We start from the raw sequence: 15,425 nt of genomic DNA, 5'->3' as shown, positions 1-15,425 counted from the left end.
TTCAGTATTAAATTTTTTTTTCTTTCATATCGTATGCGTTATCTTTATATAGGATTAAAATAAAATACTGTTATCAATTCATCGTCGTGGCAGACAGTCGTATGTTGATTCTTGTGAAAAAGTTATTTTGTGAAAAACGCCGTTAAGAGAAAATTAATTAACACTTAAATAATCTGCAATTAAATAATTAAATAATAATTATTACTGTTAATATAAATCATAAAAAAAATGTACTGTTGATTGAGCATAAACAAAAAAATAGTAATAATTGTTAAGTAAACTTTCGTATTACCTTGATGATTACTTCAATGTCACACGATTATTTTTTTTTGTATCATTACAAAAATTTAATTCACGTTAATAAATCAAGTGTATCAGTGTACTCGATGAGTAAATTAAATAGCTTTTATTGCTACTCACCATTTATTGTTATTCAGATTCATTTTTATTTCAATAAATTGTTGTTAAGTCGAAACTGATACTTGGACTGATTACTCTTAAGTTTTGTTTTGTTTTTTTTTTGTTCTTTAACTGTTGTTGGTAATTGTAACGACTAAAATGCCTGGTACATTGACTTTTCCGATGTACGTTGGAGTTGAAAGATCAGGTCATCGTAGAAGAGCCAACACTTGGGATTCTCGAAGTCGGAGAAGATCTACTGTAACGCATCAACATGTTGCGCCACAACGACCTACTCGATTATCTCTCGCTGAATTAATTGTAAGTATCAGTTTATTTTACAATTACTCCTTCATTATCATCCTCATCTAGATTAAAATAAAAAAATTATTTATATAAATCACTCTAATTCGTATTAATAAATTAATTAATGTAAAAATAACATAAAAAAAGCCACTTTTATGGTTTCTTAATCTATAATCTTGCGTGTAAATATCCTGTATATCATAGTTCAATAATGACGTATTTACTCTTGTAGATGTATTTAAATTAAATTTAATTTATACCTGATTCAACATTTTTTAAATCATAACTTTTTATTTTTTAACAATATTTTATCGCAGAACTTTTTATAAAAAATCACTCTTTTCAAACATTTTCAAGTCAATTGATAATATTTTAATTATCAATTATTTTAATGTTAAAAAAAAATTTGTTGTTTTTAATATTTCAATGTCGAGTGTTTATCTTAAATATTTAATTAAGACAATTTACAAACTGTAAAAATATATTAGAAAATTTTTTAAAATTATATTAATCTCAAATTAACAAACCTCTGATCATTTTTAGAATTCTTATTTTACAAGAAATTATAAGAAAAAAAATTTTTAATTACTTACGAAGAAATAAAAAAAAAAAAAACTTTTTTTTTATTGATAATTTATTATAAAAATGATATTGAAATTGATGACATTAAATTTAGCAGTCACTAGAACATTTTTTAACAAACAAATTTGTTTCAAAAAATTATTTTTAAAAAATTAAATTTTTTATGTTTTAAAATTTTTAAATGTCAATTTTTTTTGCCATAATTTATTTGATATCAAATTTTTAAAATTATTTAATGAATGATATATTAATTTTTATTGAAATTGAGAGACGTGATAATTTTTAAAATTTTCTAACACACAAATTACAACAAAAAAAATGTATTTGAAAAATTCCATCTTTAAAAACTATAAAAAAAATGACACTGAAGTTAACAGATATAAAAATTTTTTTAGATATTTAAATTAGAAATTAAATTAAAAAAAAATAAAATTGTCAAGTATTTGTTAATTTCAGTGTCATAAAATAAAATCAAAAAACAGTCAGATGTTTACTGGTTTTAGAAAAACAAAATTATTCAGATACAATAAAAAAAAAAAAATTCTTAATTTACAAATGATTAATTACCTCAAAAAAAAGTTGTTGATCATTGAACTGTCAAAAAAATGTAATTTTTTCAATGTTCAATTTTTTATTTGTCAACTGCTTCTACCTGCATAAAAAAAATAATCAATAAAAATTTTAAACCAACTACGCTTACAGTCTAATTAAAAATAAAAATAACCTTACAATAAAGAAAAATAAATTATATAATACAAAAAGAAATATAAATAAATAATAACATTTAAAGATTGAAGTAATGTTGCTGATGTCCCGGTTTAGTTGCCATGTTTGAAAAACCCGATGTCATATCCGTTTTGTCATAAATATATATGTACACATATATAAATATATGTAGGTATAAGTATATATATACGTAGACAAAGTAAAAGGTAGTGGGGTTAACACACAAAATAGGTTTCTTGATGGCACATTACATATGAAAATAGTGATAACTTTATTATTAATTATTAAATCATTAAAAAATTACCGCAAGTATATTGAAACAAATAATATTATCGTAAGGAGTATTAATGGCAGAAGAGCATTTATATGGATATAATCCAACGCCCGGCGTTGACGACGACAGTGTATGTAAAATTTCTGTGACATTTTTTGACAAGTAGAGGTTGGAATTTAATGTCGACTAAAAAAAACGTTGTTTCTTCATATTGTTTGTTTTAAAATAATAACGCGGATTACACGTGATGCTCATTATTATTACCGAGTGGATTTGTTCAGCACACGGCAGTCACCAAGTGATGCAATAAAAATTTCCATTGTTAATCAATTAAATTTGTGGTTGAAAAAAATACGTGTTATTGACGTCAAACAATTTATTTAATACGTTTTATAACCAGTTAATTATATTGATTACCAACAGTGTCTATTGATTGTTTACTTAAAAAAAAAGCAACCTAAAACTTTAAAAATATTATTTTTATTTTTACTCTTAGTCTTAATTATTTAGGCATTCTGCTAAAATTAGCATTGACTAATTATTAAATGTTTGCAGAATGATGAATCCATCAGAAGGCTGAGGTTGAGAGTGATTGCGGGGCATCAGCTGGCTAAGAAGGATATTTTTGGAGCCAGTGATCCTTATGTCAGGATTGATTTGTATCCTATCAATGGTCATGAGACTGTCGACTCAGTACTTACTAAAACTAAGAAGAAAACACTTAATCCTGTTTGGGAGGAAGAATTTTTATTCAGAGTACGTCGCCTTTTAAATAAATTTTTAAATAATGCTGAAGTTAGCTTTCAGCTGTCAATTTTTTAAATTTTAGTAACAAATCAATTACAGTAAAAAAATTCTTCTAAAAATTTTTACTTGTAATTTATAATAATGAAGTTGACAGACATTAAAAATTTTTTTAGAATTTCGTAGCAATTAAATTATTAAAAAAAAAATTTTTTAGAAGAATTTAAAAATTTTTAATTAATTTTCACATGTAGAATTTTTCAATTTATTTTTTTTTTTATAATAATTGCATTATTATAAAATTTTAAAATAATTTTTAATGTCTGCCAACTCCAGTGTCATCTTTTTAAACAAATTTTTATCTATTAATTTTCCAAATAGGTTAAGCCATCAGAACACAAGCTGGTGCTCCAAGTATTCGATGAAAATAGACTAACACGAGATGATTTCTTGGGCATGGTCGAGCTGAACCTGATGAACTTGCCGAAGGAACAAATCGGTAGAAGTATTCCTACAAAACAATATATTTTACGTCCACGCAGGTACTTGTTAAAAATAAATTATTAACAACTATTGATTGGAATTAGATATTAATAATTCACTGTGCTGGTCTATGTCCAGTCATTCCAGTCAGAGACCCAAAATAAAGGGTACTCTTGAACTATACCACGCGTACGTCACGGATGATTCAGCAGCTGAAAATGGTAACGGCGATACTGCCTCTGATTCTGGTGGATGGGAATTGCTAGACCAGCCGAGTCCGACTTCGAATGACAGTCCAGTTCAACCGACCGCTGAAGTACTTGGAAATTTTTTTTTTTTTTTAATTTACTGTACGAAAATTAATTATTTTGGAGTTGACAATTTTTTCTTTTTACTCTATTAGCCGTCGATGAATGGTCCACTACCATCTGGCTGGGAAGAACGTCAAGACGCTAATGGCAGAACTTATTATGTCAATCATATAGCTAGATATACTCAGTGGGAAAGACCAACGACGTATGTATTTTTTTTTTTATTGAAATTATTTAATTTTTACTGCTTATGTTTATTTATATTGATCAATTGAAATTGAATCTGTGCTTAATCATAATATTTATATTATTAATGAAAATTAAAGTAGCAGATATTTTAGAATTTTTTTAAAAAATTAATTACTGCAAAAAAAATTATAAAAAAAAATTGACATTTAAAAATTAAAAATGCAACTTTTTAAAAATAAATTTTCAGAAAAAATTTTATTGTTAAATAAAATAATTTATTTTATTTTAGACTAAATTCAGCGCCTGTTGGTGGAGTAACAAATGAACAACGAAGCTTAGATACAGCAGCAACTGAATTCCAACGACGATTTCATATTAGTGTTGATGACGCTGAAAGTAGACAGCATCGCAGCTCAACAATTAGCCAGGTAAATAGTAATTTTTTTTCTAAATAAATTAACGGTAACTTTTGGTGTACAAAAATTAAATTTTAATTAAAAAAGTAGACTAGTTATTAGTAAATAGAGACCAATTGTAAAATTAAAACTATTTAAAATTCACGTACAGTATCGTTTATTAATACAGTAGTTATTAATCATTGAAGCATGTTTGGTAATAAATAATTGATTTACTGTCAATAATAATAATTAAATTAAAAAATGTTTGATAAAGTTAGTTTGCTTTTAAAAAACTATGATCAATATGAGGTCTTTAGGTATTAAAAAGTACGAACAGTTAAATAATTTAACGAATAATAATATTAATAAGCATAAGTAAACTTTAAAGTTTAAACCAATTGGTGTAAAGTAGCATGTGGAATGTTGAAATGACGCATGTGTGTGTAAGGATCGGGAATTAAATCGTCAAGAAGATGATGGCAATAACGGAGAGGATGATAGTGAGGATTGGGATGAGTCGGTCGGGGTGAGAGATCGCGAGTCTTTAACGCGTCCCGGTGAATCTACTTCGACGTCTTCTACCTCTGGCCAGTCGGTTGATCACGACGGCTATCTGGGAGAGTGCGACGATCAGGTATTCCTGAATATTCAAAGACAAATATATTTATTGTACATGTATATATTATTCAATGCTTCACGGTTATATGCATGCATCGTTAGATTTTTAAATTATTTATTAACAATTATACACTCACTAGTTTATTTTATTTACCATTTCAAGGCCAAGTGTGATTTTTATGGTTCATGGAAAATGGCTTACATCGAATGATTTTTTTTTTTTTTAAATTACTCTTTTCATTTTGTAATTTATTACCAAACATCACAAACATTTGTTCTCATACTTTGCCCACAGACTGATGACAACGTTGATAGCCCAGCTGGTTCAAGACGATCTTCTGAACAGGTATATTAGTTGATATTGCTTCTTGTATATTCATTTAATTTATTTTATTAAGAGAATAAGAAAAATTTTATCTCGGACAGTCATATTGTAAAATCGTTTTTTTTTTTTTTTTAGAAATTACCTTCTATCTTGTGAACTATTGATATTTTTAAAGATATAAACTCATCCCGATGTTACACTCATCAAGACCTTTTATTTGAGTACCCACATCAATTTTTCATATATTTTATATATTTATATATTTTACAAATACCTTATATACAAAATATATATAAATTGCCATGTGGGTATTTAAATGAAAGGTCTCGATGAGTATAACATCGGGATGAGCTTATATCTTTAAAAATATTCATATTTAAGAAAGTACAGTGCAATTTTATTTATTTATAGTTCACAAGTTAATTAAAAAATCCAGTGGTTTTTTTTGCATATTAGTAAATTTTTTTTTTATTGTATCGACTAAATAAAAAACTTTTTTAGCCTGTGGACAGTTCTCAGCATCCGATTCCCAACGGCGATGGACTACCTCCAGGCTGGTGTATGCAGCTAGCTCCAAATGGTCGTATGTTTTTTATCGACCACAATGAACGCGCTACGACGTGGGTTGACCCAAGGACAGGAAGACCGAGTCCAATGCCTAATCATAATGTGCCTTCGGCCACTTCTCGAAGTGATCTAGACCAGCTGGGACCGCTTCCAGAGGGCTGGGAAGAACGTGTACATACTGATGGACGGATTTTCTTCATTGATCACAGTGTGTATTCTTTTTTATTGATTTTTTTTAAATGTAAATTAATCCTCATTGTCTTTGACACTTTGATTAAATAAAAAAACCACCTTTTTTTTTTTTTTTTTTTTTTTGTTACCGAGCAGAACTTTGCCAATACTCGTAATTTATTTAATTAATTTATTCTTTCAGATACACGGACAACACAATGGGAAGATCCTCGTATGTCTAATCCTCAGATAGCTGGACCTGTGAGTTAACTGTGAAATCAATAGCCGTAATTGAATTACATTAGCGATGTACTTAAATGAAATTAAAAATTCCTTTTCAGGCGGTACCTTACTCGAGAGATTACAAGCTGAAATACGAATATTTGAAGTCGCAATTAAGAAAACCTGTGAGTATTTAACAGACGATTACCGAGGTGTTGATTATTTGATAATGAACAATGAATAATTAATAATCTGTGACTTTTATTTTTATCCAGAGCAATGTACCAAATAAATTTGAGATAAAAGTTGCGCGCAATAATATTTTAGAGGACTCGTATCGTATTATAAGCTCGGTAAACAGAGTTGAGATATTAAAGACAAAGCTCTGGGTTGAGTTCGAAAGTGAAGTAGGATTGGATTACGGTGGATTAGCACGTGAATGGTTTTTCCTATTATCAAAAGAAATGTTTAATCCGTATTACGGCTTATTTGAATACTCAGCTATGTACGTAAATTTATATGAAACTGTCCAGTTGATAAATTAATCTAATTTATTTAATAATCGACTTTTCCTCTGACACAGGGATAATTATACGCTTCAAATAAATCCTTTTTCGGGTGTGTGCAATGAAGAACATTTAAATTATTTTAAATTTATTGGTCGTATTGCCGGGATGGCAGTTTATCATGGAAAACTTTTGGATGGTAATTATAATAATGTTTTCTTTTTAATTATAATTGTGACAATTTATGAAATAATTTTTTTTTTTTTTAATTTAGCATTCTTTATAAGACCATTTTATAAAATGATGCTGGGCAAAACAATAGACCTGAAAGATATGGAGAGTGTTGATTCAGAATATTACAACTCGTTGTTGTGGATAAAAGAAAACGATCCAACTGAATTGGAGTTGACGTTTTGCGTCGACGAAGAGAGCTTTGGTCACACGTCTCAACGGGAATTGAAATCAAACGGAGCAAACGTACCGGTGACAGATGAAAACAAAGATGAGTATATAAGTCTTGTAATACAGTGGCGATTTGTGTCACGTGTACAGGATCAAATGAACGCATTTTTAGAGGGCTTTAACGCTCTGGTGCCATTGACACTTGTTAAAATATTCGATGAGCATGAATTGGAGCTGTTAATGTGTGGTATTCAGCATATTGACGTTAAAGATTGGAAAAAAAATACATTATATAAGGGTGACTATCATGCGAATCATATTGTGGTGCAATGGTTTTGGCGTGTTGTACTATCGTTCAACAATGAAATGCGAGCTAGATTGCTGCAATTTGTCACCGGTACATCGCGTGTACCCATGAATGGCTTCAAAGAGTTATATGGCAGTAACGGACCTCAATTATTTACTATCGAGAAATGGGGAACACCTGAAAACTATCCACGAGCTCACACATGGTGAGTTATTTTTTATAGTTTTACGTTTTTTTTTTATTTTATACTCAAGCTGATTTATTGTTATAATTATCTCCTATTATTTTATCTCTTTATTTATTGTTTTATACTTTAATACCTATCCATAACGTTCAAGACCCAGTTATTTCTCAGCTTCATCCTGAAAAAGTTATAAATTGTGACCTTGACCTCTATAAATATACTTAACTTTATTTTTATTAATTAGTAAAAAATAGTTCTCATAATTAATCTATTTTTAGTTTTAATCGAATTGATTTACCGCCTTACGAGAGTTACCAACAGCTCAGGGATAAATTGATCAAGGCTATCGAGGGATCACAAGGTTTTGCTGGAGTTGATTAGCGCGAGATACCATTTTTTATGATTATACCTGTAATATAATGTATATTTATGCATATAGATATTATATTAAATTCAATACGTATTGTTTTTAATCGCTTTAAAAAAGATATAAGTTAATTAACACTTATTATTATTATTAATATTTTATTATAACTATTGTTATAAAATGTTAGGTGATGATAGCTATCATTTTGTTAATTGATATTTTTTTTTGTCTAATATTTTTATGCTATTTGCACTTTTAAATATTTTATAATACGCCGATTGGGAAGTGAAATTTAATTTCAGCGCTCATCTTGACAAATCAGCGATTAAAACAACAGCATTCCGGATTTAAATTTTTTAAAATAATATATACATTTTAATAATATAATAATAATATAAATATATATTTTATTGATGTAAGGTGAAATATTAATAGTCACAAAAAAAAAAAAAAAAAAAACATTTATTATTAATAATGACTTTTATTATCTTACGCTAGTGATTTAATGCACTCCAAGAACTTGCTATTGCTAAAAAAAAAAAAAAAATAAAAAAAAAATAAAATAAAAAAACAATTATAATAATAATGTACATATCTTTGTAATATGATGGCTTGAATTTTCGATAGGCAAATTTCAGTAAAAAAATGTAATTGGTTAATTTTAATTATCTGAAATTGTATTGCATATTGTAGGAATTTTATCAAGCGTTAGAGGACATGTAATGTTGTAACACTAATTTTGTTAATTAATTAATTTTAAAGATTAATAATTTTTACAGTCGGATATTTTTACCCGATTTTTGTTTTATAAATTAGTGTTGTAAAATTACTAAAAATTGTGACAATTTATACGATGAATTTTTTTTTTGTAAAATAATTTTTCACGCTTTTAGAACTTATACAAAAAAAAAAAAAGCTCCGTGGTTGAAATTAAATGTAAATGTATTTTTATTTATCTTTTAAATAATTAACAGTCAGAAACAATGTGGTAGTTGTTATAACTAAACTAAATGATCTTTTACCGATTTTGTGTACATAGGAAAGAAAAAATTGCGTAATTTTTATTAAAATTTTTCTTTATTGAGTAAGCAGAAAATCAACTTATGTAAATTAATATCAATTGCATTAAAAAAAAAAATACACGAAGCTAAAAATAAAAATGCTTAGAAAATCAGCTAAAAGTGATGAAAAAATTTATGTTATGTAAAATAAATAACACTGGTTATGTATTAATAAATAATATTAGTATAAATCTAAATATATGTAAACATATATATTTTTTGAAATGTTAATAATATTTTAAGATTTATCGGGAACATTTTGGGACTAATAGAATTTTATTTTATCCAATCACTTGAATAGACTTCAGTACAATATTTTGTTAATCCAAATAAATAAAATAACTGTCTATTATTATCATTTACAGTAAATTTTGCAATTAATACTTAATTTTTAGTGAATTTTTATTAAGTAATTATTTTTTTAATAATTTTTTGGGCCTTATAAATAAAACAAATAATACAAAAAATACACATGTCCCGTCCAGTTTGGAAAAAAAAAAATAAAATAAAGTTAGTCATCTATCGAACGTGCATAGAAATGGAATGTTTGATAGTTTGTTTGTTTGTTTGGATAGAAATAATAACAATAATTATAATAAAAAATAAATAATAAAATACAAAAAAATATCAAGATGTAAATTGAATTTTCGTATCAACAATGCCGTTAAATATGAATGAAATTTTACGCCACCGGGTGATAAAGTTGACATCACAGTGTTCGATATTTAAAAAAAAGTATTAATAATACATAATAAAAATAAAACAATACATGGTCGTTGAATTGGATTTATTCCATAATTGCGAAGACTGATTGCGTATCGAAAATATATATGTCTCTAGAGACGTGACTTTTATTTTTATCTTACTTTTTTTTTTTTTTCCTAAGTTAATTAATTTTTAAAATCCATCTTGAATTTTAAATGTAACATAAATAATTCTATGCAAACATTCCTGCTTAAACTTTCAATACGTTTGTGAAAAAATAATAATAATTATTTGCTTTATTTATAACACAATATTATGGATTAAAATTTTTAATCAATGTATTCTAGAAATTTTAGATTTAATCATAAATTTATATTATTAATAAGGTGATTGAAATAAGGTCAATTCAATAATAATTAAAATTAAATAAAAAATGTCTTTTGTAATATTTAATATAAATTATATACACTAGAAATTTTTAATCAAAATATAACTGTTAGATAGATATAAATTGCCTACAAATAAAATCGAATTAATGTAATATTAATAATAATTATTATTGAATATCCAAAAAAATCATTTAGGCTTCATTAGAGTTTGCAAAAAAAATTATAAATATTTTTGGTAACACCTCAAATTTATTTACTGTAAATACCTAAACCTTGAAATAAACGTCGCAATAAAATAATTTATCTCAACAAAAATTTTAGTGTATTATTTGAAGCATGTAAGCATTATTATTAATAAAAAAAAAAAATTCCAATGAATATATAATAGCAAATGTCCGATAATTGATTGATTTTTTTTTTATTATTTTATAAAACCACTCATCAGAGAAAATGATACTTTATTTAAAGAAAATAGTAATTATTTTTTATTGAGAAAAAATCAATAATTGTTTAGAAAGTAACAATAAAAAAAAATCCAATTTTTAATTTCTTCAGTTCATAAAATTATTTATTTATTTTTCTTATTACTTTTTATAATTATCAAGTAAAAACTTTTTATAAAAATTCTAAAAATAATGATAATAATTTTAAAAATAAAATCAAGAAAAAAAGTATTTTGATTTGAATTAAAAAAATTTAAAAATTCCCGCGTAAATTTAAGCGCGCATGTGCGAAATTTAAAAAGTTGACCACAAGATGGCGTCTTTAATGTGACTTCCAGAATCAAAAAAGACAGCTCGGAAGTAGGTAACATCCACACATCGATTTGGAAGCCCTACGTGTTCGAAAAATTGCTCCGTTTAACTAAAGTATGTATATTTACACAACTATAAATATAAATGAATAACAACAGTAATGAACACAACAATATTATCACCGACAGTAATAAAAAAAAACGGGAAAATTAAATAATGTTAAAAATTAAATGTTTAGCGTTAAATATCAGTAGCAAATAAAAAAACAAAATAAAATAAAGTTTAAAAAATAAATAAAAATAACAGATAGTAACTAAACGGAGTTTGAATAATAAACGCGTGTGTAATGTGTGTGACGGACTTTAGTTCAGTGGTGGTTAATGTTTTATTTCCAGTGATATAATATCTGATAAAATCGATTGTCAGGATGTATACGGTCATGGTGATTTATAACTATAATAATAAAAACTAACAAACTGAATAAAGCAAAAAAAAATCTGAGTAGAGGTTTCTACTACCCGGACGTAAATTTAGCTGGTGGCTGTTGGTTATGCGGTGGTTCTGCTCGCCGTCAGCCCCCGTTCAACCCTTTAACTCGCTTCTTGTTCTTGAAGCTACTGGTTATACTATTGGAATAAAACCGAGGCCGAAAGTGAGTACAAGACCCCGACCGAAAACAAGACGAGCATCTTTTTACCACCGGGTTCACTGCATTGCGGTGAGTCTTCTTCAATATTTACATTTTTTAATTAACAAATCATCTAGGCTGTATTCGTGTTGCCGAGTAGATTTATTAATTCTTTTTTTTCAGTATTTTTCTATTAGTTGTGATATATATTAAGTTCATTACCCTCTGTCGCGTGAAACAATATAGGTTACGGTTAGTTGTCAAGCTTCTTTTTTTTTTTTTTTTTTTTTTAACATTATCATTATTGTTATTGTTATTATTTCTTCCCTTCAATCTAGTCTATCTTCTGTATTGTGTCTCTCGTGCTTATGAATAATTAATATCCACCACCGTCATCAATATTAAATGCGTAAGTCAGAAATTGATCTATTACTTTTTAATAGAAATATTTTAATCTATTTAATTTTGTTTTTTTTTTTTTTAAATTAAATTAAATAAAATTAATATTTCGGGAGCTTACAGTGGTTGTGATTATTGGAGCGATAATTGAATCTGAGATCGAGGGAATTTTAATCGAGGAAAACTTCCAGATACGATCAATTTTTTAACGCGAGCGTGCGTGTGTGTCGAGGGTGTGCGGTGCGGCATTGCGGCTTTTGCGAATTTAGATGTTAGATATACATTTGTGTATGTATTATATAAATGCGTGTGTGTGTGTGTGTGTGTGTGTGTGTGTGTGTGTGTGTGTGTGTGTGTGTGTGTGTGTATGTATAATATTATGAAGAGGAGAAAGACTTACACATCTTACGACTCACAAAATAAGCGTAGTCGCTACCCTCAGCTCAGCAGAAGCTCTGAGGCTTTATTATTATCCATTCATTTAAACTGGCGTTAATACTAATACGTCGCATCTGCGACATCAACATCAGCTTCAAAGCCTCAAAGGACGCTCTCAATTGCACAATTCATACCCTATTCTCTTGTATAATAATCTTTACGGTGATCTGCAAATAAAAAGCTTCTTTACACGCCCATGTATTTATACAATAATGATAAATATATATATGGACGTATATTTTAGCTCTATTAAGTATACTGTTGGCTTATCTTGTCAATTAAGCTGTTTTGTTATTATTCATTTTATTTTTAAAGTTTGCGTATTTTATTATTGATATTTGCTGATACCCGACAATTTTTATTGAATCAAATATTCTTGAAATTTAAAGAATGCATAAAAATTCTCGGCTATTCCTTTGACATGTATTTTTTAAAAATTTTTATTGTATTTATTCATGCAGATTGCATTGTTATTTTTTGTATTGTATATTCATAAGTTTACTTTGGTTTTATCGACAGTATGCATGAATTCAAATAAATGGATGACCAAAATAGATCTTAATCATTACGTATTTAATCTTGAAATTGTATTGTTAACTAAAATTGAAACTTAATTTTCCGAACACGTGAAGCAATAATAGTCATCAAATTTAATAGATTGTAAGTAATGATTGAAATCTATTTTTGTTGCTCGCGTTTTCTGAATTTATATACGACTTCCATTAAATAAATTATCAAATTTATTTATGAATAGTAATAATACCTTATAATCTCAAAAGTAGAATAATAATGAACAATTCTGCTGATCGATTTAAGATATTTGTATCATAATGGAATTTTCTATGATTTTAGGAGATTTAATTTTTGATAACTTTAAATGCTATTTAATTTAACAATTTCAACAATTGCTGAAATAAATTCATAAAAAAAATATTAAAATATTTTTTATTACTCAAAATATTGTTTTATAATATTTTATTATTTAATTTAAAAATAATTATAAATTTCTGTAAGCCATCGTTCTCATTTTTATTATTATTTCGAGTTTATAAATATTTCAATGGAAATGTTTTTGTTTTAGTTAAAAAAGTTTATTGTAAAGTTACTTTTAAATGGATTTAAATATTAATAACCAGACGCCGGGCATTAATATTTAAATGGCGGACAGTGAATAGAGTTTAAAAAAATGTATAGAAATGTAGGAATGTGATATGAGTCAGAGAATAAAATTTATTAGTTCATTGGCCTCATTGAATTGGCATGGCAGCGTGACGCGAAACTCTCAGACTCAGAACCAGAAGACAGGGATGAATTAACTGCAGAATGTATTTACGAGCAGACATGGTATATAGCCTGCCCTGGCGTGTATAGGGTATAGTATACGATATACAGTGTACGAGGGCCAGTAAAGGATACTCAACTATAGACGGACAACAATCGCGGGAAGTCACGATACGAGATTGAAGAAGAACGGATCTATCATTTGGTGGAAATCCCGAAGGGTCGGTGTGGCTTCTTCCGCTTTATATTACTCGTTTTGAGATGACCAGTGTGTGTAGTATTATACACATAACAGTCTGAAGGGACAGCTCCATATCCGATGCATTGCACCCTTCCTCGAGGAGAACTATAACAGCCATTAAGATTAATGGATTAGTAATAAAAAAAGTATGAGATAATAAAATGCCATAAAATAGTTATTGTGCTTTTTATATTATCATTTTTTACTTTATTTTTTAAGGGATTAAAAGTAGTGGCCAGAACAGTTTTTTGCTCGCTCTCTACTATTTTGGACGTTATTAAATGTTATGAAGAGGCTAATTTTTGGATATTATTAGGGCGGTTCAGACTATTGGTTAGGGTGGGTCAAAAAAATCGAATAATTTATTTTTGATTTTATACTCTGAAAAATAGGTTCGTAGACACCTAAAAAGAATTCTCTCCAAGTATAAGCTCTTAATTATAACGGGAAGGTCCTCCGCTTTGCGGGTTTCTATTTTTTTCGAATAATCAGATAAAAAAATTTATATCTCGCTTCCAACTGCTTGGAAAAATATTCCGTGGCATAGATTTTGTGAGAAATTGAATGCTTTACAAAAAGGTCTTTTATGACTTTTTCAAAAACTCAACCGATTAAAAGATATTCATAGTTGAAGTTTGGCTATTTTAAGGAAAATATTCGTTTTTATTATGAATTTTATAAGTCGATGAAAAAAATTATTTCGGATTGCGGAACTCATGATTTTGTAGGAAATTTACTGCTCTACAAAAATGGTCTCTTATGATTTTTGATTAAGTGAAGCCGTTACGAGATATTCATCGTCAAACATTAACGAATATCAATATTTCCAGTTTTTGATCAATAATTCGATAAATTTTAATTTAAACTATGAGTTTCAGGAAAATTTACATAAATTTGAGTTTCGATCGATAAAGAAATGTTATAAACAATTTTTTTAATATTGTTTTCAGTCTTGAGCTTGTTTGATTGCATTAAAACAAGAAATTAGAGCATTTTTTTCGACATATAGCCAATGATTAGTTTAATTTGAAGTGAATGACATATTTCTTTGTCAAATTTAATATGAAAAGTATTGAATCAAGTGAGAAACAACCAGTATTTAACTTTTTTATAGATAAATTTTTTATTGAATTATCAATTGCAATATAATTGTCTATATTTTTAACATAACAGTACGCTATTACTATAAATAATTTCTTTTATTACAATTTGGGAATGTTTTTTGATGTTCTTTGACAACTTGCAATAAGTACTGGAATTGTTCTTCATTTTTTGTCAAGCATTGATTATATTCACTGACTAATGCAACAGCTCGCTCTGCTGAATCATTGACAACTTTTAGTTGTTGAAAGTATTCTTTATTTTCGAGATAACTCTCATTAGTAGGCCATAATTCAACATCGACATCAAGAAAGTCATACGGTAGATCGAAGATTTTGAAAAGATT

At 27.3% G+C, this 15,425-nt stretch overlaps 2 protein-coding genes across 6 annotated transcripts in view; both read left to right on the top strand.

Moving 5' to 3' along the window:
- The first annotated feature begins 426 nt into the window (after positions 1-426).
- On the top strand, positions 427-9,339 carry Nedd4 (E3 ubiquitin-protein ligase Nedd4). Of its 4 annotated transcripts, none has more exons than XM_074239133.1 (15): positions 427-720; positions 2,843-3,043; positions 3,413-3,573; positions 3,653-3,830; positions 3,918-4,030; positions 4,304-4,442; positions 4,861-5,046; positions 5,326-5,376; positions 5,857-6,130; positions 6,296-6,354; positions 6,435-6,500; positions 6,591-6,820; positions 6,899-7,020; positions 7,096-7,735; positions 7,993-9,339. In XM_074239133.1, exons 1-15 carry the CDS (start codon positions 559-561, stop codon positions 8,093-8,095), a joined length of 2,685 nt encoding a protein of 894 aa, XP_074095234.1. In that variant the 5' UTR covers positions 427-558; the 3' UTR covers positions 8,096-9,339. The 4 variants fall into 4 exon arrangements, with proteins under 4 accessions (XP_074095234.1, XP_074095236.1, XP_074095237.1 ...); XM_074239134.1 differs by lacking the exon at positions 427-720 and adding an exon at positions 2,230-2,417; XM_074239135.1 differs by lacking the exon at positions 4,861-5,046.
- A 1,732-nt stretch (positions 9,340-11,071) lies between these two features.
- Positions 11,072-15,425, top strand: part of Sema1a (semaphorin 1a) — a 117,599-nt gene continuing 113,245 nt past the window's right edge. For both annotated transcript variants that reach the window (XM_074238897.1, XM_074238896.1), the window contains exon 1: positions 11,072-11,709. The gene's annotated coding sequence lies outside the window, so the exon portion shown is untranslated. The remainder of the gene's footprint in view (positions 11,710-15,425) is intronic.

This window comes from Cotesia typhae, unplaced genomic scaffold (genome assembly GCF_013202065.1).
Source record: "Cotesia typhae breed Kobodo isofemale line unplaced genomic scaffold, CoteBio_Ctyphae contig_23, whole genome shotgun sequence".
Classification (NCBI taxonomy): Eukaryota; Metazoa; Arthropoda; class Insecta; order Hymenoptera; family Braconidae; genus Cotesia; species Cotesia typhae.
This window is presented reverse-complemented; position numbering and strand designations above follow the sequence as displayed.

What these genes read in the sequence shown, in the direction of transcription:
- Nedd4 (XM_074239133.1), top strand. Translation starts at nt 559, where the DNA reads ATGCCTGGTACATTGACTTTTCCGATGTACGTTGGAGTTGAAAGATCA. An exon ending in TATATTTTACGTCCACGCAG is followed by an intron (nt 3,574 to 3,652) that starts GTACTTGTTAAA and finishes GTCTATGTCCAG; the next exon opens with TCATTCCAGTCAGAGACCCA. An exon ending in CAAGACGATCTTCTGAACAG is followed by an intron (nt 5,377 to 5,856) that starts GTATATTAGTTG and finishes AAACTTTTTTAG; the next exon opens with CCTGTGGACAGTTCTCAGCA.